Here is a 23779-nt window from a genome sequence, read left to right as displayed (position 1 = left end):
CCCCAGGTTAAAGGAAAACAGACAACTGGCAGTGTTTCTAGAATGACTGGAAGCTTCGGCACCTTCCTGACAAGCCTCAGGAGGCTCTTTCATGACCCTCCTCTGCACAAGCCCCTCACAACCTTCAGATGTATTTGGACTTCTTTTGGTTTACACTCTTGTGTGGTTCTGAACAGCCATGAACATAAAAAAAATTCAGAAACACACAGCATGTTTTTCTGCATCTATCTGGGGTACACGGGAGCCAGTTGGGGGCTGGCAGGTGGGCACCAGCACGTGCCACAGGACAGTTAGTAGGGCTCTGTTCCCTGCCCTCACCCTCTCTGCCCTGCTGATCTCAGCAATCCAGCTGTAGGGAGGAAGAAGTAGCCTTCTTGGACGGCATCCAGTGTGGGAGCACATGGGTGCTCACATGTGACATGTTTTACCAGTGGGGCCTCCCTTGGATCGATCCTGCACTGTCTTGGGAGGGGGTGACATCAGTGAAGTACGACTGTTTTCCTTCAGAGACTCTGTGTGTGTGTGTGTGTGTGTGTGTGTGTGTGTGTGTGTGTGTGTGTGTGTGTGAGAGAGAGAGAGAGAGAGAGAGAGAGAGAGAGAGAGAGAGAGAGAGAGAGAGAGAGAGAGACTCAATAGGCAAAAGCACTTGCTGAGCAAGCCTGATGACCCAGGTTCAGATCCCCGGGACGCACGTACAAACGGGAGGCAGCAACACAGTGTGGTGTCAGCAACCCCAGTGCACAGCTATGGGGAGATGGAACTCCCTGCCAGCCAGCCAGGCTTGTGCAGCTGCCAAGAGACCCTGCCTCAGTCAAGGGAGAAAGGTGAGGACACACTTGAAGGTTGCCCTCTGACCTTTGCACATGGGTTGTGGCACGAATATGTCTGTACCTGTGTGCCGTAGCCTAAGTGTGGAGGTTAGAAAACAACCTGTGGGAGTCAGTTCTCTCCTTCCACCGTGGGGGGCTCGGGGACTGAACTTAGGTCATCAGGTTGGTGCCTTTACTGCTGAGCCCCTTACTGGCCCCTAGCATGTTACTTTTATGAATTGAATGTTCTAGATCTGCCATGCACAATAGAAACATATCCACAGATGGACACGTTTTAGATTTTCTAGAAAATTCGTTAACAATATAATAGTTGAAATTAATTTTGAAATTATGTTTAATGTGCATATGTAAATGTAATATAAAATATCTATGGTAATTATGATCTTTGACTAAGTAATGTATTTATCTAATATATCCAGGATATTACTTCAGTGTACATTGATCATGAAGTGATTATTGAAATATTTTACATTTCTTTCATGTTACTGTGTCTTTGAAAGCTTGTGTAGTTTATATTAACCGCTTACTTCAGATCAGACTACACATAGTTTATATGGTGGTATTTTATTTGTACTGAAATGTGATTTTATTTGTATGTTAATAAATAAAGTTGCTTGGGGGTCAGAGCTAATAGCAAGCCATAGCAGAGCTGGGCGTTCTTGGCACACGCCTTTAATCCCAGCACTTGGTAGAAGAGCTAGGTAGATCTCTGTGTGGTCAAGGATACAGCCAGCATTGGAGACACATGCCTTTAATCTCAATACCATAGAAGACCTGGAGGGCTGTACAAACAGGCAGTGACAAGGCAGTCATGTGTTTGGGTTTACAACCAATGAGAAGGCAGAACAGAAAGACTATATAAAGACGAACAGACAGGAAGTAGCTCCCTTTTTGGAGAGGTCTCTTGGCTTAAGAGGCTAGCTGCAACAGGTGGTAAGGCTCTTAGCTCTGACCTCTTGGCTTTCTTCTTTGCATTGGTTCTGTGTTCCTTATTTAATAATACGGTTGGTTACATCTACAAGTTTAGTTTTATTTTAAGATGGTCTCATGTGGTCCAGGCTGCTTTGAACTTCTGTGTGACAAGAGATGGTCCTGAACTCTTGATTCTCTTTCTCTGTCTCCCATGTGCTGTGATGATAGGCATGTGCTATCATGACCAGCTTAAGACTGTACATATTTTAAATACTCCAAGGTTTCATATGACTAGCCCTTGTCAAATTGCACGGCACAATCCTAGAGGATTTTCAAGCAAAGGAAAATGTGTTTTTTTTTTCTTTCTGGAACTTATGGTTATATCACCATTTGGTCCGTGCCATACTGAAATTATAAACAGTGGGCAGGTGTGGTTGCTCAGGGTTGACACACTCAATGAAGGGAGGAACTCCTGGTCCTCTTTGACCATCTGAAAGGAGGGACTGGATGTCAAGTCAGTTACAAAGGATGATTGTGATCTAAGTCTGGGGGAAATCAGATTTACCATGTGGGGGTAGGAGTTGGCTTGATGTTCTGTGACAGAGCCCAGATGCTCATGGTAGGGATTCAGGCCATGGTAGCATTAGCATTAGAAGATAGGTCCCTCAGAAGGGACCCTGTTTGTAATCAGGGAAACACTCATATTCCAGTGCCACTCAGCAGCCTCCTGAGTACCAGGATCAATGAGAAAGAAGGTAGAAGGAACAACCTGTAGAAGCTCTGGAGCCAGTAACTGTTACAACCTATTTGCTCCAAACATGACCGAGACAGGAGCATCAGAGCTAGGCTTTAGGCTCCAAGAAGCTGTGAATGGTGGGATATCAACTCACTGGTCTGTTTTCAACAATGATGCTTTGACAGACATTTCTGAGGCTCTAAGCAGGATTCTAAGAATGCTCTTGTCAGCCGGGTGGTGGTGGTGCACGCCTTTAATCCCAGCACTCGGGAGGCAGAGCCAGGCGGATCTCTGTGAGTTCGAGGCCAGCCTGGACTACCAAGTGAGTTCCAGGAAAAGGCGCAAAGCTACACAGAGAAACCCTGTCTCGAAAAACCAAAAAAACAAAAACAAAAAAAAAAAAAAAAGAATGCTCTTGTCACTATACCTCAGCTGCTCATAAAAAATGCAGCGTCAGCATTTACTACTTCCTCAGTACAGTGAGTACTGTCTGCTTCACACAACCAACTATCATAAGGGTAAAGAAATAGAGGCCTGGCTAACATGGGTTGAGCCTCACTGGTCCTAGGTATTTGTCTAAATTTACATAGCAATATGATTTAATCTACATGCATTCCTTTGCAGTAGGTACTGTCATTTCCTCATTCATAAACAACAACAAAAAAAAGAGGTCAGAGATTAAGGAACTTATCCAAGATTGGGGCTGGAGAGACAGCTCATTGGGAAAAAAGTGCTGGTTCCACAAGCACAAGGACCTGAGTTTGGATCCTCCCCACTCATCCAAAGGCCAGGTATGGTGACGCTCGCCTGTAAGCCCAGAACCAGGAAAGGAGCAAAGACAGGTGGATCCTGTGGGTCAGCCAGCCTAGCCAAAACATTGGTCTAGGTTATATACCAGTACTTGAAGGCAGAGGAAGGAGAATCAGGGGTTCAAGGTCACCCTCAGCTACATAATGAGTTTGAAGACAACTGGGCTACAAGAGACCCTGCATAGGGAAAACAACCAACCAACCAACCAACCAACCACCAAAAAAACAACAAAAAAGAAAATTGTAGCCTGAAGATATCTGTTTCCTTCCTTCTCAAATGGAAGCTGAATGCAGCTTGCAGGTACCGTTCTATGCTTGACTTACGTAAAAGATCAAAATGGAATCAATGGAATGGAATCAATGGTAAATCAACACATGTGTTACTAACCTAGTTATTTCTCTAATGTCCTGCTAAAGGCTACCCTGGCTATGGGTCAACTCTTGTTATGCTTGGGCTGGTTTCTAGCAACCACCTGTCAGATAAGCTCACTTTTGAGTATTGAGACTAAACCAGACCACTGACTTGAGAAGTCTCCATGTAGTGTGGGATCTTATCTCCTTTCCTAGTAGCCATGGATAGCCCCTTCTATTCAGGGGTCATCTGATACACTCTCAGATTCACAACATGCCTGATTTATAGACATAATGTATTTCAGAAATTCATTTTACAGACACACTGTATCTAGACAGACATCCATCTGCATGCACACAAGGGTACTTCCCCATGAAGATGTGACAAAAGGTGACAAGGGCCTCACCTTCTACCTCTGTTTCAAAATAGAGCCAGACAACGTGGCAGAGAATCCACCCATTATGTGGAACATAATTTCAAGATGAAAATGCATTCATTTTAACATGGTCAGTAAACCATGGCTTATGGGTAAATCTGGTCTGCTACTTGTTTTTATCAATAAAGTCTTATTGAAACACAGTTTCATTCATTACACATTGTCAGCAGGTGTGCCCATGCCACAGTGCAACACTAAACATTGCAACAGACACTTTGTGGCCTGCAGATATTATTTGACCCTTTACGGGGAAGACTTGCTGAGCCAGAAGTAACCCATCCTTGGGACCTCCTCCCCTTCTCAGCACTGACCATGAGCCTACAGCAGGAGCAGAGTCCTAGGCTTGTGGGGGATGTCTGGAATCCTGACTCTGCTGAGCCTCTACACCAGGTTTGGGGGAACTGCAAAGCAAGCCAAGGTGTCAGATTGTGTTTACTTCTTAGTATCTCCCTGCTTCATCTCTGGGCCCACGGGTACAGAACACGAGCTCCTCAGGAAGTACAGCTATTTGTTCTGGTCACTGCTGGCGCCTCACTTACTGAACAAATGAAAAGATCTGTAATTTAGTTTGTGACTCAGGGACTGTGTGTGCTTTATCTGAAGATAAGCAGGGAGCAGATTAAAGGGCCGCAGAGACACTCTCTGGGGATATTGTGGTCAAGGTCCTGGTTTGGGTTGTCCTTTGGGCAGCTGCACTGTCCTGACAAAACCTGTAGGAGCAAGCACGGGCTTTCCCAGCCATCCTGGGATTTTTCCTTGGCTCCTAACAGCTCTACTTGCAGATGATTCTGTTTGGCAAGATTCTAGAATCAACAATTTAAATATGAAAAAAATTCCATCTAATTATCTGATGATTTGTAACACAGTGGATAAAGCTGTCAATGCTTATTTATTTCAATTTTTTTTATTAGATTGAGTGACTTTTGATGTCTTAGGGAAGGTTAGGAAACCACAGCTTCTTGTTAATGGGACACAGCACCAGGGGGCAGGAGGCAGGAGGCATATCTTGAGTTTAAGAGTAGTCTGAGCTATATAAAAAGACTCCCCCCCCCCATTCAAAAATCCAAGCACCATCACCACCAAAATGGAATCAGACATACACAGAATAACTAATGGACAAGCATGGACAAGGTTTGGTCTATAGGCCCAGGATAGCTGCGAAGGAGGCTCCAGGTATTGTAGATTCAATGTTATGTCAAAGGGTTTGGTGCCCATTGCACTAGATACTGAGAGGCCCCTGAGATATGCAGGTTTCTGAAACGACCAACAACCAATGACTTCAGCAATGACAACTCAGTATTGACTTTGTGTGCAGCCAAGGGTATAAAGTGGAAAGGGAGAGGGACAGATTGCTGTCAGCTCATGTGAGCTGAGGGGGACTGAGGGGTGCTGTTAGCCATGGGTCTAGGAATGAAGGAGGAAAATAATGTGGTGGGGTTAAAAGAAGCTCCCAAATTCTATCCTGATGCCAACTTACATGCTGTTTAGAAAGGCTGGCTACCCCACAGATCTGCTCAAATGTGAATCCTGCTCTTTCTGCCCTAGTGCATGCCTTGCCAACACTGGGCACTGAGGGAAGGCCTGCAGCTCTCACACATGTAGACCTGAACACAGAACCACTGCAGGACTATATGCTTGCCTAGGGTCACCGGACGATTCCATTTAAACACAGCATAGAAGCTGCCGTGAACTCTCAGCATCTTTATGACTCCGTCAGCTACAGGATTCTGCCTAGTCCCTTGCTGTAATGATGGTAAAATGCTCAGGAAATGAACAGACACCATCTGAGGAAATCTGGGAAATAAAGGCAAAAGAAGCGCAAAGGAGATCCTGGGAGGTTGTTCAAGTAGGTCATTCTGTCTAAGCATGGGGCTCAGCGTGGTAGTACCTGCCATCCCAACCACTGAGGACCTCCCCTCCCCCTCTGAGGCTGGATGGCCTTGGGCTAGTGCTCTACTGTCAAGCCCTGCTCTTTCAGTAGGGAGACAGTCTCCGAGAGAAATGCTTCCCTTTTGGCCTCAAGCCCTCCGGCCTACCGTGTTTACTTAGATATTTAACTTGGAACTGTTGACCTTTATAACAAGGTGGACCCAGTTGCTCAGAGAAACAGGAAGTTAACTCACCAGGAAGCCATGAAAATGAAGCACCAATGTAGGTCAATATTTCTTTATCAATTAGGCGGTTTCAGATTTGAATGACTTCAAGCGACACACCCATGAAGTCCCAACAGTTTCTCTCTCAAATGTGACCTATGCTCATGGATCTGAACAGTGATTATGAATGACAGACTTGGGGTGTGAGGGTCAGTAAAGCATAGCAGATGTCTGTCCTGCCGGAGATAGGCATTCAGTGTCCTGAAACTCCTTCTAGAAGGATCCATCCATCACAGGGGTGGGTGACATTGGGAAGTGTGTCTAGGAGGTCTCTCTGGGAAGGTAGTCTAGAGCTGTGTCCTATCTAGGGCAGGGGTGGAGGCAGATGAAGCTTTGTCTTTCAAGTTTGCATTTGACTTCCTTAAAGATCATAAGACTCTCATTCTTCCAGTCTTAAATATATATTTCCTGTTATTTTCTCTCATGCAGCACTTCAAGGTTTGCATTTAAATTTTATGTATATGTGTGTGCCTGTTGACATATCACTTGGAGCTGGAGCTGTAGGCAGTCGTGATCTGCCTGGCATGGGTGCTGGGAACTGAACTCTGGTCCTCTGGAAGAATAGCAAGCACTTCTAACCCCAAGCCACGGCTCCAGTGCCCCCTTCTGTAGTTTTTGACAGTCGAGATGACAGATAACTTTTGCTTGCATGTTTGACCCACACAGTTTTAATTGACTGCCAATATGGAAAGAAACCAGAGCATGTCATATAAAAAGGTGGGACTTGGGGCTTCTCTTGAGGTGCTGGAGACATGGCAGCATAGACTTTCCATGTGTGCTGACCCTTTCCATGTGTGCTGACCACATGGCCCTGAGAGACAGGAACTGTCGCTTTGATTTAATATTTTTGTGGTAATGGGGATAGATCGCAAGTCTTTGAGAATGCTAGGCAAGCTCTCTACCACTGAGCCATGTTCACAGCCTGGCTGCTACCTTTAGAAGTCAACTCACAGGCTCACCCATCCCCACTGCTCCTTACGATCTCACCATCCTGGGCACCTGCTGTTAAGTATCATTTATTTAAACTACTCACGACTCATTTCAATCATTTATGTTCCCAGAAGCTATACAACCTGGCAGCCTGACCTTCGGTATTATCACTGACATCTACTTTGGCCAAACATCATCAGCTTGATGATGAAACAATTTAAGCAGTTTTCTGTTTTACATCCTTTGGAGTCCTGTTCGTCTGACCTATACCTCCCTTTGGCAACAGCACAAGGCTGAGGACTGTCAGCATCCGTTAAGTTCATTGTTTTAGCGTACAGACTCACTGTTTCTGTACTTGTGTATGTCTCCCTCTCTGTATGTTGCTTTAGGAATTCCTGGGATTTCCAGGGAACACTGTGCAGTCTGTGGAGAAAGATTACCAGTTATACAGATCGCAGAGGCTACTACCTAAGCCGATCAAATGGTCAACGCAAACCAAGTAGGGAAACAGAAAGCATCAGAGATGGTGGCTGAGGCCCTAAGGCAGGGGTCTAGAGAGAAGAATGCTCATTGTGAGCTGAGATGGATGGAAAGCGATGGAGAAAAAGGAGAGGGGAAGTGGAGAAAGGGAGGGGAAGGGTGCAAATGAAACCAGGACAGAAGGCAAACCTGCAAACCCACTCAGAATGAGAGCAGGAGGCTGTCTTGGTTAAATGAAGTCTGGAGAAAAAAAATAAAAAGAGGATTCTAGACAGGAATGTCTGCTGGAGCTCATCCCACAGAAAAAAACCAGGACAACTTTGCTTTCTATAGGAAAAATTTTTTTCCAGATACTGGAATGGTAGCTAATTATAGGCAAATTGCTCCCTAGAAATTCCCTCCTGAAGACACACAGCCCTTCTCTGTGAGAGGAGAGTGCATTCATAACTGTGCTGTCTCCCAGTGTTGTATAGACCATTTTCTTACGTGGAAATCAGCCATGCTCTCACCTCTGTGCTACTTCCAGTCTTCAATATCCAAAGGACACGAGACACAGAATACCAACAGCTTGCAAATGAAAGCGATTACATATAATATTTGCATTCTTAAATAAACAAGTATTAGCATGAGATTTACTTTTGGCTTCCCAAAGGCGTGACAAGAATCCATCCCTCCCTGAAGATGTGCTTCGTAACATGGAGGAAAGCTGGTGTCCTACCCATGGCTTCACGGGAATCCTCACCTCAAACTTCTGCCTGAGTTCCACATTGCCTTCTTCATCCCCCTCCGGGATGGGCACGTTGTAGTATTCACCCTCTTCTTGGTTGAGCAACTTGTACCTTCAAAGACAGGGGGAGAAGGGAGGGTAAGGGCCAGTCAATGGCTCTCCCCCCTCAGCCTCTGATCAAGCTGTTGGAGAGATACCTCTATAGACACCACAGCCAGGGCCCAATGAAGATGAATGGGGTGGTGGGGGTGGAGGTGGTGGGGGCAGTTATTGCCAGCCTCTTCCTGGCTTCTCTCAATGTCTGGGGTTTGGAGACATGCTGGGTCTCATGAGCTCCCTTACCATCCACTGGCTGGCATCTTCATCAGCTCTGAGACACCAAAGGAAAGGGAACCCATGAAGTCATTCCGGGTCGTTCGATCCCAGTCCCAGATTTCTACAGACAGTCGTCGGTCTTTGTCTGAAGGTTTTAGTTTGCTACAAAGACAAACATGTACACAATACATTAAGTCATCTCAATCATGGCATCCACTATGTCCACTGTCTGTGCCTGAACTAAACGTTCTTCAATTTCCTTCCTGTGTTAACAGGATATCAGCTCTCCATACTAGTTAGCTACAAAAGCTCTGTCTAGACCAAGAATCAATGAATACTGACCCCGGGCAACTCAATGCTTTTATATATATATAATTTATATTTAATTATATATATATAATTTTATTAGAACACAGCTTTGAACAATTTATTTACATAGAGAATGTACAAATAAAGTTTTATTAGAACACAGCCTTGGCTATTTGTTTATATATCATCTGTAGCTGCTTTGGCAACAGAGCCTGTATGACCCACAATGTCTAGAATACAGACTACCTGCCCTTTACAGAGCAGAGCTCAGTGGCTTCTCTCTGACAGAAAGACAGACATCTTTCCTTCTGGTTATTCACAGAGGAAGCACTTCCTGAGTATGTCCCCATGGGGGACCTCTTGTGCTCCCTCCTGTGAGTGCTCCCTCACTACTGATTCTTTGCTCTCTCTTACCATTCCTCTGCCCACCTTCATTTCTGTCAGTCTCCCAAGACGAAGCTCAAATGTCACTTCCTTCAGGGACTTTTTCCTGCTTAGAAGCAAGTCTATCTTCCTTATATCATTAGCAATAGTACTTTTTACACCAGGAGTTCACTGTTCTATGCTGCAAAAATTATTAAAATCATGCTTCATACCCTCTCCTAGCTCTCTAAAGAACTAAGCCACCAAGAGATGGAACACATCTTATGTGTTCTTTTAACAATCTGTAACACCCCAACCAGTTTTTTCCTTTCGTTACAGAGCAGGAACTGATAAGAACTGTCATTTGCATTACACAAATCCTGGTAAACCAAGTCACTGCCTGTCAGACAGAAGCACAGGCAGTCCGTGTAGGGATGGGGACAGAGAGATATCCCCTTCCCCCCACTGTCTCTAATGAAGGGATTGGCCGCTTGTGGCATGTGGGGCAGAGATCATCGCAGGGCAGGAAGAAACACTTACAATGTGAAGGACTCATTCCATTGAGGGTTTAGTGTGGAGCGGATGGTTTTGGTTTTCTGTTTGCTTTCATTCTTGGGGTCAGGAATAAGTTTCAGCTTCACATACGGATCTGAAAGCCCATTGGGATCCATAGGGATTAGATTTTTTGCATCTCGTACTGTGAAGAGAAAAAGAAAGAAAATTATAAAAACAAAAAAGAACACTGGACTGGTGGTGGGGCACACCTTTAATCCCAGCACTTGGGAGGCAGACACAGATGGATCTTAGTGAGTTCAAGGCCAGCCTGGCCTACAAGGAGTGTTCCAGGACAGCCAGTACTGTTACACAGAAAAACCTTGTCTCGAAAAACCAAACCAAACCAAACCCAAACCACTGACTTGTATGAACCAGCACTAGTGTGGACACCATGCTCAGTCAGAGACGTCAAGACCGTGTTTGTAGCCAGAGGGAGTGGCCCATGCCTGCAATCCCAACACTTGGAAGGTGGAGGTGCAAGGTCACCCTAGGCTACACAGTAAATTCAAGGCCAGCCTTCAAAGTTGGCCTCCTCTGTGACACACCTACTCCAACAAGATCACACCTACTCCAACAAGGCCTCACCTCCTAATAGTGCCACCCCCTTTGGGAGCCATTTTCTTTCAAACCACCACAATGACCTTCTAGTTTTCCAGAGGGAAAGGAGACCCTTGCCCTATCTGGGCAACCAGCAGGGCCTGGCCCACTGTACTGTACATACAATTCAGTGTCCACAAGTATTATCATCATTCTCCATAAAAGCTGGCAGATCCCAACCCTGGTTGTATCTTGGAGTCCCTTGAGAAAGGGGCTAAAGTTCCAGTGCTCAGAATTAAATTAGAATGATCAAGGGAGGTGGCCAACAGCTGGGTTTTAAAAGATCCCTAGAGGTTTTATAATGGCAGAGGTGGAAACACTGATATTTCAGGTTGGGATTCAGGAGTACTATCCAGTGTGCATCAAACATCATCCCGGAAGTCATTTCCAGAGCAGCGTCTTGGTCCCCACCTCAAAGTTATAAACTTTGAACCCTCACTTTAACAAGCCCCACAGGTGGCCCCAGTGCATATTCTGGCTTAAGAAACAATAACATAGGAATCAGCAAATAATTACAAAGAAAGGCCACTTCCTTCTTACAGTGGAACATACTCTTAGATGCAGCTGGTTGTCTAAAGCCACTGCATATTAATGCAACAAATCATTATCTATGATGATGAAAAAGGTCATATGCCTGAGTCTGTGTCTGCAGTATGGCTCCCTCTCTGTCTTCCAAAGGCACCTTCCTGATGATGTCATATCATCAGAACCCTTAACTAGTCACATACTATCAATACACATCCAGTTGTGAGGAGGCTCTAATCCAGAGGGGCTCACATTATGGCCCCTGGACCAGCAGTGTTAACATTACTTACTGTATTAGGAAGGGTCCAGGGATCTGTTTATCAAGCTTCTAGGTGATTGCCTGGTGTGTACACATTGGAAGTCAAATTACCACCATCAGAATTTAGGGCAGCTAAATCTACACAGACCGTCAGTGTTGATTGATTATGAAGAACTATGGAGGAAATTTAGAAGAAGTTCCCAGAGCTGGCAGTGGGCAGGAAAACAGAGGAGGGATGGAGACATACTAAAGATGTTGGGTCTTTGGACACAAATGTGGCAGCATGTCACTAATGCAGACATCAGAGTCAAGCATTGTCCATACTAGTTTGTTGTTGCACGGTGTGCCGATTCTCACTGACACAGCCTTATGTCTTTCTCACTCAGCAGCCTTGACATAAGAAGGTGAGAGTGGGCACTGGATTCAAATGGTCTGAGGAGAGAGCGAGTCAGGTGAGGGGTACAAGCCACGGAGAAGCAGGCGATGTCATCCCCATGGTGCACCTGGGCTTTCCAAGCATTTCTTCCAGGGATGCTACCTAACCCCACCCAGCTTGAAGGCAGACGGAGCATGGAGTCTGCAGCTCAGTGGCTCTACCACCAAATCTCTCCTTCGCTGGGTAGCCCCGAGCCTTAGAGCTCCAGTCCTCAAGCCCATTTCTTCAACTAGAAAAAGGAATAGGGCCATAATCCTGGTGAGAGAAACTTAAAAGAAAATGAAATAATGTAAATAAAGTGATTTACATATATGTCAGGAAACTTGTAAAGAAGGGGAAAAGATAATTGTGTGAATGCTCACTGTATCTCAGGCATATTTAAAAATATCATTTATTTTTAATTTCTTTGAGAATTTTATCCCTTTTCTATCCTTTCTCTCCCTCTGCAACTTCTCCTGTGTACCCCCTCGAACTCATGACCTCTGCTTTGATTATTGTTACATGCACACACGCACGCGCGTGCGTGCGCGTACACACACACACACACACACACGTCTATATAATATAACCTGCTGAGTCCACTTAATGTTGCTGGTGTGTGTGTGTTTAGGAATGACCACTTGGGACTACATAAGCTAGCATGGGGCTCTTCACTAGAGAAGACTGATTCTCCATCTCCCAGAAGCCGTAACTGCCTGTAGCCCTTCATCTGGGGGTGGGGCCTTGGGACATTCTACCCGTCCACAGTGGACTCTCAGCTGGTGTCATCACGCAGGCCTTGCTTAGGCAGCTGTACTGTTAATGATGCACAGGTGCCTCTCCCTCTCACCTATAGAAGACCGGCTCACAGCAGACATCCTGTGCTCCGGTTTATCTTCCAGCCCTTCTTCCTCAATGTTTCCTAAGCCAGAAGGTGTCTGTAGGACACATTTACAAAATCTGAATGGAGTTGGAGTTCTTCCAGGACTCAGCCACTTGAGAATCCAAGGTTTAACTAATGTGGTCCTGGAGGTCCAGACTCCAGCATCACAAAAGATAAAAGGTGGGAGGTAAAAATGGAAGGGAGGTAAAGGTGGAACGCTCATGCAAGCAATGCAAAGTGGCCATGGCTCTCTCTCTTTGAACTGCAAGAAGGTCACAGCCCAGAAGCAAATGAAGAATCTCATCATGGCCAAGAGCTCCAGGTTTGCCTCCTGCTACTTGCAGAATGACCTCGACATTCGCTTTTATATTTTCCATTCACCGCCTGACGGGCAGTGAACGGACTCGATTAAGGCCGATCTTTTCTGAATGGTGATGAGCTAGGATCCTGATGGAATTTAAAGCCTCTGGTTTCCTGCTGAGATATTATCATCTAAGCTGAAAATAAAGAGAGTTATCAATTCCCAATGTCACTGGAGCAGACAGTGAGTCCAAATTTCAATTTCTTATTGCAGTGGGAAAACAGTGTCTTGTCACTCATCACAGACAGGGCACGTGAACTGGGATCAGCTTGGGGGTTCCATCTGCTCAAAATTCAGGGCACTCATGTATGCATTCTGGTCCTCCCCATTTGTGGCTATGGGTAAGATATTTAAACCGGTTTGGTGGGCTGAGGCTCAGGCATTGGGCTCTTCCGGGCTCTCCAGGTCAGCTTTCAGTGAAGCCACAGTCAGCAGGTTGGAAGGGCCACTAATGCTCCTGCCATCACGTGCAGACTCTGACCGCTGCCCATTTCACTTTTCTTCAGATTTGCTCAAGGAATAGGAAATGAAGAATCAAGACCGTTGGTTATAAATAGTTCCTGTGAAACTGAGTGCAATGAAAATCTGTTGTGTGTTTCTACCTGGACACAATGGCAGAGGCCTGCTTTCTCCTGGCTACAAAGAGGAAATTATGTTAGCACGCCAAGGATATTCTAGTCTCCCTCTGCATTGCCAAGGAGAATGATAGGGAGTGGAGGTGGACTAGCTTCCTCGTCATGTAACTTAATAGTTCAACGTCAGTTCAGAACCTTCAGAAACCTTCTCCTGTGCTACTACCAGCCCACGTTCCCAGTGGTCCCTCCTCACAGGAACACAGCGGGAAGGAATGACAGAAGATCTGTCATTACTAGGGATGTGGACTATTCCACAGCCTACACATGCCAGGGGGCGAAGGACAGTCTCAGCAAAGACCCTGTGGCTCCTTTCTTGTCTTTACTCTATACAAGAACTTTTGATCCACAGAATTAAAATAGAAAAGTGCATCATGTTACTTTGATAAATCAACTATAGAGAGTGAAATTTCTTGATTTTTTTTCTTTATGTTGTTGTTTGCTTGTTTTTTGAGATAGGGTTAGGGTCTCACTATGCAGACTGGATGGTCTAGAACTCACCATGTAGACCAGGCTGGCCTCAAACTCACAGAGATCTGCCCATCTCTGCCTCCTGAGTACTAGGATTAAAGGTGTGTGCCACCACCTGGCTCAATTTAAGAAAGTCTGACCTGGGAGCTGTGGAGATGGGTTAGTCAGTAAAGTGCTTGCTGTATGAGCACAAAGGCCAGGGTTCAATCCCCAGCACCCACGGAAAGCTGGGCATGGTGCGGCAATTACTATAACCAACAGCAGGCAGCTCATAGCCATCTATAATTCTAGCTCCAGGGCGATCTGACCCCTCTGATCTCCATGGGAACCTGCACTCACATGCATATAACACACAGAGACACAGACATATAATTGAAAATTTAATTAATTAAAAAATAAGGTTGATAGTGATTGAGGAAGACACCCAGTGTTGACCTCCGACCTCCATGTGTACAAGAAATCCTCCACCCAAGTCCTGCCAAATTAACTTAGTTCCCAAAGGCAGTCCCCATGCCTACAGTAGAGACATGCCTCTTTCCTGTGTATAACCTGCAGAATCACTAACTGTACTCCGTGGGGTCCGCACAAATGGGCCTAAAGCCCTGTTGAGGAACCGTATAAAAAAATCTTGTCTCCTTGAAGCTCATTAACAGTTTTACAGTCATCAGGAGTAGGAGACACTCTGCCGAAGAAACACATCTGTGCTGTGGCATTGGCCATTTCAGAGCAGAAGTCTATTCTGTCATCCCAGGACTTCAGTAGGAATGCAAAATATTAACTATATTCCTACTTCGTTGCCTTGAGGTGGATGCTCTGAAATTATAGGCTGTCAAGACCAACACTGAGAAAACCCAGCATGGGTTTGAGGTTATGTCACTTCTAGATAATGTAAGATATAATTTCCAGATAAGGCATATTCAAATAAGTTTACAAAAACCAAGAAGTACTCATGTGAACTACCTGTTCCAGGTGGCTAGGTGAGCCAAGAACATGTGTGTTTCACATAAATGTTTAGGAGTGAGGAGAGACCTAGGCAGATGGGCAGTCTCATCAGATTGGAGGACTGGGCAGCCATGACAGATGGGAATCAGAGCCTTAGCTGTCTATGATGGTTAATCTTAATCTTTGAGTTGACAGAATCTAGAGTCATCTGAGAGATGGGCTTCCGGACATGCCTGTGCTATTATCTTAATTATGCTAATTGAGCCGGGAAGAGTTGCTCACTGTGGGTGTCACTCTTCCCTGGCTGGGATCCGGGACTGCATGAAGAAAGGGAATTGGGAGCCTGGTTCAAGCCCCTGTTGCTTTGACTTGAACTGTGAGCTAAGATAAACACTTCTTGTCCATAAGTGGCTTTTATCAGAATATCTTATCATAGTAACAAGAAAAGAAACAAAGACAATGCCCCAGAAGAATGAATGGAGCAACAGCCTTAGCCACAAGGCCAATGATTCTGCCCAGGTCCTGATGGACAGGAGGAAGTAGAGGCAAGGACTCAGGCAGGCAGGCAGGCAGGGGTGACATCACCAGGCTTTCTCTGATATGAGCAAGTTGCTCCCCTGAGACCTGAGCGAGATGATGGTTTAATGAACATCTCAGAATGTTTAGGGAACACCTGGACATGGGCTGCTTGAGTGGATGAGGCACATCTGACTTCCCGTGGACTCCATGACGGCACCCCATGCTTTGGTCAAATATTTGCCTGTCACCATTAGCTTTTCAGCTTTAGAAAAATATTTCGACTTCTCAGCCAGTTTTTCTGTAAAGTAGGGACAGTAATGTTGCCTGTCACCCAGGGTGACTGTGAAAATTAAATGCATTAATACATGTAAAGTGTTTCAAAGAGTAGCTGGACTAGTGTTAGATGTTGTCAGTGTTCACTATCTGCATCATTGTCATCATTGTCGTCGTTGTCGTCACTGTCATTGCTGCTGCCACCATCACCCAGTCCTCTTGTTTGGTCAGGAGACCAGGCTCTTTCCTCAGGGTGAAGAAAGTGGACCGGAGCTGGGGAAATAGCTCAATCCACAAAGTGCTTGCCTTGTAAGAGTGAGGACCTGAGGTCAGTTCCTCTAGAACCCAGGTGAGAAAGAGCAAAAACCCAGGCATCTCGAGGCATACTTGCAACCCCAGTGCTGTGGAGGTGGAGACAGGAAGATACCTAGGTCTTGTTGACTGGCCAGCTTAGCCTACCCAGTGGGTCTCAGGCCAATGAGAGGCCTTATCTCAAAAAGGAAGGTGGATGGAACCTCTGTAATGACACCCACAGTTGACCTCTGGCTGCTACACATATATGTACACACATGCATAGGTATACACACCAACCCCCTCCACTTCAATAAGGAGACAGACATACAGTCCTGGAATTTCCAGATCACAGGGTAAGGCTATAATAGTCAGCTCCCAAGTGTTTCAAAATAGTCTGGGATTTTAAAAAAAAAATCAATGCAGTTCTTAATCCATCAGAGAATCTTCCAGATGGCTTCTCAATTCAGAGACTCTGTGTAGTATGAATTATGAAGTATAAATGATGAAACCAACATCCATGAAGACTGGCTAGTTTAGAGGTTAGATGCAGGCCAATGCCACAGAATGTACCCAACATCCTCCCCCATTCTACCTTCTGGTGTCCTCTGTGGACTTTAAACTTACTCTGGGGTTGCCATGGGACATTGTGGCTGGGAACAGGTCAGAGTGGGAGCATTCTGAGGCTCCGGTGGATTCATCCACAGGCACAAAAATCAGAGGCTTTGAAGAACACACAGCTGCATTCTCTTCCAGGCAGCCTGGATGTGTCAGCACTGACCGGAAGTAACCCTGCTCATTCAGGGTTCACAGCTACAGAGGGACATTGTTTGGCTATGTACAAAAATCAACTCCTTCCAAGTTCAATGACAAGTCAGCCCTTTAAATGATCTGTTTTGCTTTAGAAAATAATTCCCTATTTTTGCTGCTTTTTTCCCCTCCTGAGAGTACCCTTGTTCATGGCTTCTGCTTACAAGCCAACAGAAAGGACAAAGGCTCAAAACAGGGACTCGCTGTAAGAGCCAGGATTGTGTCCTGTGAGCTGACCCAGTGAAGGTCTCTCCCACCCCCATCCCTGCCCAACAGTTGAAAACAAGAGCAAACAAATTCTAGAATCCCACTCCTCGCCACGGGTAAGCAAAATCATGTTCTCTGACATTGCAGAAAAACAGCAGCGAGTTTTCTTTGCTTGAGGTCACCAACAGCAAAAGATGCAAATGTAAGACTCTCAGAAGGTGGGAGTGGGCAGGTGAATGCAGAAATGGTGAGGGGTGGTGTCCAAGGCCCAAAGGGCCTGGAGTCCATGGGCCACATCTTTGTAACAAAAGAGGACTTTCAACTCGGGAAATTAGTTATTTTGAACGATGATCAGATGCTCAGGCTGTCCTTTCAAAAGCCATGGACCTACAAATTGATTTCATATAAAAATATGATCACATTTGAATTTAAATTTAATGCCAGAGAAACTTGATGGGATTTCAGAGCTTAGGCAGAGATGTGTGAAAGAGAGGGAAGGGGAAGAGGGGGCGGGGCGGGGAGACAGGAGAAGAGTGGGGGAGGGGAGAGCACACAGTGAGAAGATGCACTTCACTTCTCCACCAGCAGGACTGACGGGGCCATGTGGTACTGAGATTGAGGGTGAATGCAGATCCCAGGTCCTCTGGTGCCCAGGAAGATAATGAACACTGGGTGGTAATAGTAGCAACGTTTTTCTGGAGAGATTACTAAGTGCTAACTGCTGTCTTGAGTTCATTACAATAACAAGGTGCTCTGCTAGTGGGACTCAAGGGCAGGTAAGAGGCTGAATAACGTGCCCACTACATAAAGCCAGGATGGGCCTGTAATTTTGTAGATCCCAATCATCACTTGTCCCAGAATAGACACAGTCCCAGAGAAGAGGTGGTGAAATTGGTCTCAGCTGGGGGGGAGGCGTAAGAGATGAGAGCAGACACCTTCCTTTGAAGGGTGGGTGACAAGGGCCAGAACACAGAGGGCCCAGTGAATACACCAAGATCAGAGTTGGTCCAGGGCTGTGCCTGGATGAATGGGAAAAGGGATGAGAAAAAGGGTACAGAACTGTGTGTCTGCTTGATGTCTTGAACGTGGCAAAGGGGACTCCAGCACCCGACTTGAAGCGGTGATCCTAGTGGCTTCTGGGATTCACTTGCCAAACTGACAGTGTGTTGCAGTCACAAGTGGTCTCTGTAGTGTGTGCCTCAGAACCAACAGCCCAGGGACTGAATCAGGAAAGATCCTGGAGTCACTGAGACATAGAGATCAAGAGAATGCAGTGGCATTGATACCAGAGAGGCCACAGGGGAAGCTCTAGCCATTCTTGGAAAGACTTGGTTCCCCAAGGCTCCCGGAGATACTTGTCAAAGACAAACAGTGCCTGGAAGACATAGGGGCAAAAGATAACGGAGGGCCAGGATGTGCTTGTAACACAAAGGTGGAGGGAGATGGAGACAGGAGGGTCCCTGGGACTTACTGGCCAGCCACTCTAGCCAATTGGTGAGCCACAGGAGAGTGAAAGACCCTGTCCTAAAGAATAAGGTGGAGATATGCACATATGCACCCACGCAGGCATGCGCGCACACCCTCATCTCATGTGCATTTGTGTTTGTTTCTGCTCTGTGCTCAGGACAAGCCCGATACACAGCCTCCTTCTCTTACTGCCTGATCTGGCCATGACCTGCTTCCACGGGTCAAATCTCACACTGTTCAGTCACTACCTCCTTCCACACTTCGGCTCCACCTAGGAACCATGAGCAAGCAGTGAGCAAGATTAGGCAACGATGGAGCCATTCTTTATAGGACAGGTCACTCCAGAAACAGGAATTTTTAAGGAACATGTGCCCAGGAGCACTGGGAGGCAAAGCCTGACCTGTCTTGTGCTCCCAGACAGATCTGGGTGTTTAGAGAACTGAGTACAAAGTTCAAGAGTTTCCCACCCGGCCAATGGATGGGACCAGGAGGCTTTGAAAAGGCTGGACAGCAGCTTGGCACATGTGGCTCCAGGACAGCACAGAGCAGTCGGCTTTCTCCAAGCCCAGCTTTCCCGGCACGTTACTGGGAAGAACATGCTGTTCTTGAGGCTTGTTTGCCCCTTTACTTTGGGCCTCATCTGATGATGCTGAGAAGGAGAAACTGTCTCTAAGAGGCTGCCAGTTCCAGCATGGAGCTGTGAGCCAGTTCCCTGCCAGGAGACAGAACTCCCCGCAAATGCTGATGGGGAAACTGGTGGAGGGACAGATTGCTTCCGGAACAGGATTTGCTGAATGCCCTTCCCATGTGATGCTTTGGGGGTGGTCCAGCTGTCTAGCAATAAGGCGAGGTTCCTGGTTTAGGAATTCTGACTCAGCCTCGTCACTTACTGGGGTATGTCACAGGTGATGGTGAGCGCATTGGCACGGGACCCTGTGGCAGAACCGACCACAAAGCTACAGGCCATCGGGTGTGCACAAGGAGCTCCAGCAGAGGAAAGAGTCTAGCAGGCTCCAGTTGGTACACACAGGAGAGGGCACAGGGAAGTGAAGTTCCCAAGCTACATTCCTGAGGTATGCAGGCTTAAACTTTATGTAACAGGGCACCCTAAAATTCCCCGAGAGATACTCTGCATCTTCTTTGTGAGTCTCTGTGTCTATGCCCATGTGTGCGTGCACATGCAGGCAGACAGCTGGAGGACTGCCTTGGCTATTCCGCAGACGCCGTCAACCTTGTTATTGTGAGACAGGGTTTCTCACTGGCCTGCTGTCACAAAGTAAGTTAGGCTGGCTGGCCAGTGAGTCCCAGGGACCCACCTGTATCTACCTCCCCAGCACGAGCCACCATACTTGTCTTTTCTTTTTCCTGTAGCTTCCGGGGAATCGAACTCAGGTCCTCATGCTCACGGGCAAGAACTTTATCAACTGCGCTATCATCTTAGCTCGTTCTGTGTCTCCTTAAGTCACAAGTGTCTTAACACAGAGTTACACTTTCTATGACATTTGAAGACACTCTCGGGCCCTGGCTGGAGGATATCTGTAGACTGTGCACAGGGAGAGACAGCTCTCTGAGGACTATGGCAGCTGACTTCTCTCATCACATCTTGCAGAATTTGTGTGTCTAGAGAGCACATTGTCTTTCCAGGTTGGCCCCCCTCTGCCTGAGCATGGGAAGAGGTTCATATTTCAATTGAAATGCTTATGATTTCCCACCCAATTAACATTGGAATTCTAGTCCCCAGGTGATGGTACTAAGGGGTGGAGCTTAGTGAGGTGATTAGGTCAGGAGGGTGGAGCTCTCAGGAATGGGATTTATGCCCTTATAAAATAGGTTTTAGGGAGCTCGCCAGCTCTTTCCACCATGAGAGGATCCAATGAGAAGGCATTATTTCAGCATAAGGACACAGGCTCTGAAAGATATAACAGCTGCTAGTGCCCTGGTCTTATCTTCCCAGCCTGAGTCATGAGTGAATGTCTGTTGTGTATAAGCTATGCTCTCTTGTTACAGCGGCTGAACTGAGCGAGACTATCTGGGAGCTGGGAGGGGTCCTGACAATGGAGAGCGAGAACCTGCTGGGGCTTGATGATGAGTGGGAACTACAAATGGAGGCACTGGTCCAGGGTGGTTATGGCACATTCTCTACTAGTGTGAACATGGGTCCTTCATGCATGAGCACCCAGTAGCAGTCAGCTCTGTCCAGCGTGAAGAGGCAACTGATTCTTCCAGCAAATGACAAGGAAGAGTTGACACCTGGTAGGTTGCCAGAGGAATACAATAGCTCAATGTGACTGGAGGCAACAAGAAACGACCCTCTCTTCCCAGGAACCAAGTACTCCTGAGATTTCCCACTAGCACTTCAGTGGCACTTGCTACAGTAATTTTTGAAGGTTCTGATCTTGAAACTAAAAAATAGATGAATAACAAGAGTCTCCCACCATTTACTTCAACAAATACTTTGTTTGCTTTTTATTTCTATTTTTTTTTTTTTGAGACATAATCTTGCTACATAGCCCAGGCTGGCCTTGAACCTGCCATTCTCCTATTCTGCCTCCCCAGTGCTGGGTTTACAGGTAGGCATGAACATGTCATTCTGTTTCAACATTTCTACTTAAATCTTCAGCATGCTTCACCCTCAGATTTACCTCTACCACACACATGGTGTATAACTTCAGAGCTGACACTGGTTTCAGCTGATTGGTTAAGGAAGTTAAATATTTATTTCCACCTGACCTATCATACACAGGACTTACATACTCCTCAAAGACTCATGGTTTCCTTGCTACTGTTTGAACGCCTACCACCCGAGGTCCCTAGCTATGCATGCGGCAGTTAGTTACCTGCTACGCACACGGGTCTCTATAGCACCCTTGCCCCGTGATTCTGGGCTCACGCTATCCCATCCATGGGCACAGCCGGCCTGGAGTACGACCCTTCATCCATCTTGTCTGCATTTGTCCCAACTGTGGACTAACAACCCAGTTCTCTGGGTTGCTAGCCTCCTTCCAGCCCTGCCTGTCAGATCTCTGCAGACTGACAGAAACATGGGGACAGGGACCAAACACTTCCTCCCCAGACATCTCCTTAAGGTCAACACAGCAAGGCAAAAGGCTCAGATGCCTAGTGGATTCTTGCTGACTGACAGAGGTGTGGGAGTAGACAAGGCTTCAAAGCCTCGTGCTTTGGGCTGCAGTACACCAGAGTGTCCATTTGGAGGGACTCCAGCACAAGGGAAAACCTGAACAGGCCTTTTCCAGGGAGACCAAATCCAGGCCAAAAGGAGTCAAGTGCTTCCCAGAAGACACCAAACAATTTGAAGAGTCCCGGAGCTCTCAGAGACAAAGGGGCATAGGGTATACTGTTAGTTTTCAGGAAAAATGGGCCATACAGGGCCATTTGCTCTAGGTTGCTAGGGAAATCACTGCATGTGGAACTTTGCTGGGTTTCAAGAAATAATATGCAAAGGCATCTTCAGCAAAGAACAATTGTTGATTGGGTATCACGGGGGGGGGGGGGGGGAGATTCGGGTCACTTGGTGGGTCTCGGCTGTCTGGCTTGCTGCATTTCTTCTAATCGCATGGCATTAAGCCTGCTGATACCGCCTGTGCTCACAAGCACAGTTTCTGATTTGATCTCTTTCGTGTTAATAAACAATGGCTCACAAATTCTGCGACCTTTGTTTCCTTATTGCCAGAGTCAAGGACAAGAAGAGTGAGAGACACTGATAATACACCTGCTCAGCCACCCCCTCCCCACCATGCATGAGCACAAATCTGAAGTCAAGGACTGAAGAAGTCCCTGTGTAAAAACATATTCATGGAATGGTCTGCTATTTTAGCTCACTATTTTGTCATAAGGGTGGATTTCTGCCCCCGTAAATCCAGTGCCATCAAATTGTGAGCCAGCAACTACTTAATCAAAGTCAGCTAAACAAAGAATTTAATGAGCATGGTGTTCAACAGTTAGTTCCTGCCTCTCTCTGTCTCTCTGTCTCTCTCTCTCTGTCTCTCCTCTCTCTCCATCCCTCCCCATCTCATCTCCTTTCCTCTTACTGTACCTCCTTTCTTACTTTTGAGACAGTCTTACTATGCAGCCCTGTTTGGCCTTGAACATAGCCTCCTCCCATGGCCTCCTAAGTGCTGGATAATAGATATGTGTTTCTGTATCTGGAAACATTTTCTACTAATGTTTCTACTAATTCCAAAGGAGATGACTGTTAGAAATATCAGCTAGTTGTGGGAAACTGATAAGGTCTTCACACAAACACAGGAAGGCATTCATATTAAGAAAAAGTTATTTCTCGGCTGGGCAGTGGTGGTGCACACCTTTAGTCCCAAACAAAACTTGGGGGCAGAGGCAGGTGGATCTCTGTGAGTTTGAGGCTAGCCTGGTCTACAGAGCGAGTTCCAGGACAGCCAAGGCTACACAAAGAAACTCTATCTCAAAAAACACAAAAACAAACAACCCCCCCAAAAGACCAAAAAAAGAAAGAAGAGTTACTTTTCATTGTAGAAGCAATGCATAGTCATCATGAAATAACTTATTTTCATAAAGAAGAAAATTAAAGGCAATTGCAATTCCACCAAGAGAGATGACTGATTTCACATTGTTTTGTTGACAGACAGTCGTTTTCCTGTAAAGACATCTATAGTATAATATCGATTGACTGTAGAGCTGGGGACGAGGCCCAGGGCTTTGCACAAGCCAGGCAGTCACTCATTACTAAGCTATATCTCTAGCCAACAATGTTTATTTTTTATAGAATTTATATAATCTTATGGTAGTCTAAAATTCCATCTTCATAAAACTTAACAAAGTATTAAAAAAAAACATTTTAATGCCCAACATTCTATTTTGTAGCAGTTATTGTAAAAATCTGTGCTCGGGCCGGGCAGTGGTGGCGCACGCCTTTAATCCCAGCACTCGGGAGGCAAAGCCAGGCAGATTTCTGTGAGTTTGAGGCCAGCCTAGGCTACCAAGTGAGTTCCAGGAAAAGGCGCAAAGCTACACAGAGAAACCCTGTCTTGAAAAACAAACAAACAAACAAAAAAACAAAACAAAAAATCTGTGCTCAGTTTGGATCACTGACATTGGTTCGAAATTCTACACTTTGTACACAACACAGAAACTAATCATCTTCATACATAAAATTCTGCTTTTCTTCTTAGGCTGTATACCTAAAAGTAGAGTAAAAGATGCAAAAACCACTCAAGACTTGATACA

The 23779-nt window shown here is 46.0% G+C and overlaps 1 protein-coding gene across 1 annotated transcript in view; it reads right to left on the bottom strand.

The window, feature by feature from the left end:
* The window catches only part of Prkca (protein kinase C alpha), a 403981-nt gene that overhangs the window by 71549 nt on the left and 308653 nt on the right, over window positions 1–23779 (bottom strand). The window contains exons 6-8 of the mRNA XM_028865238.2: window positions 9893–10049; window positions 8708–8842; window positions 8381–8477 (exon numbers count right to left, since the gene is read on the bottom strand). Of these exons, the coding sequence (XP_028721071.1) occupies window positions 8381–8477; window positions 8708–8842; window positions 9893–10049 (389 nt within the window). The remainder of the gene's footprint in view (window positions 1–8380; window positions 8478–8707; window positions 8843–9892; window positions 10050–23779) is intronic.

Source organism: Peromyscus leucopus, chromosome 8b, assembly GCF_004664715.2.
Source record: "Peromyscus leucopus breed LL Stock chromosome 8b, UCI_PerLeu_2.1, whole genome shotgun sequence".
Classification (NCBI taxonomy): Eukaryota; Metazoa; Chordata; class Mammalia; order Rodentia; family Cricetidae; genus Peromyscus; species Peromyscus leucopus.
Note: the sequence above shows the minus strand (reverse complement) of the source record. Positions and strands in the feature narration are given on the sequence as shown.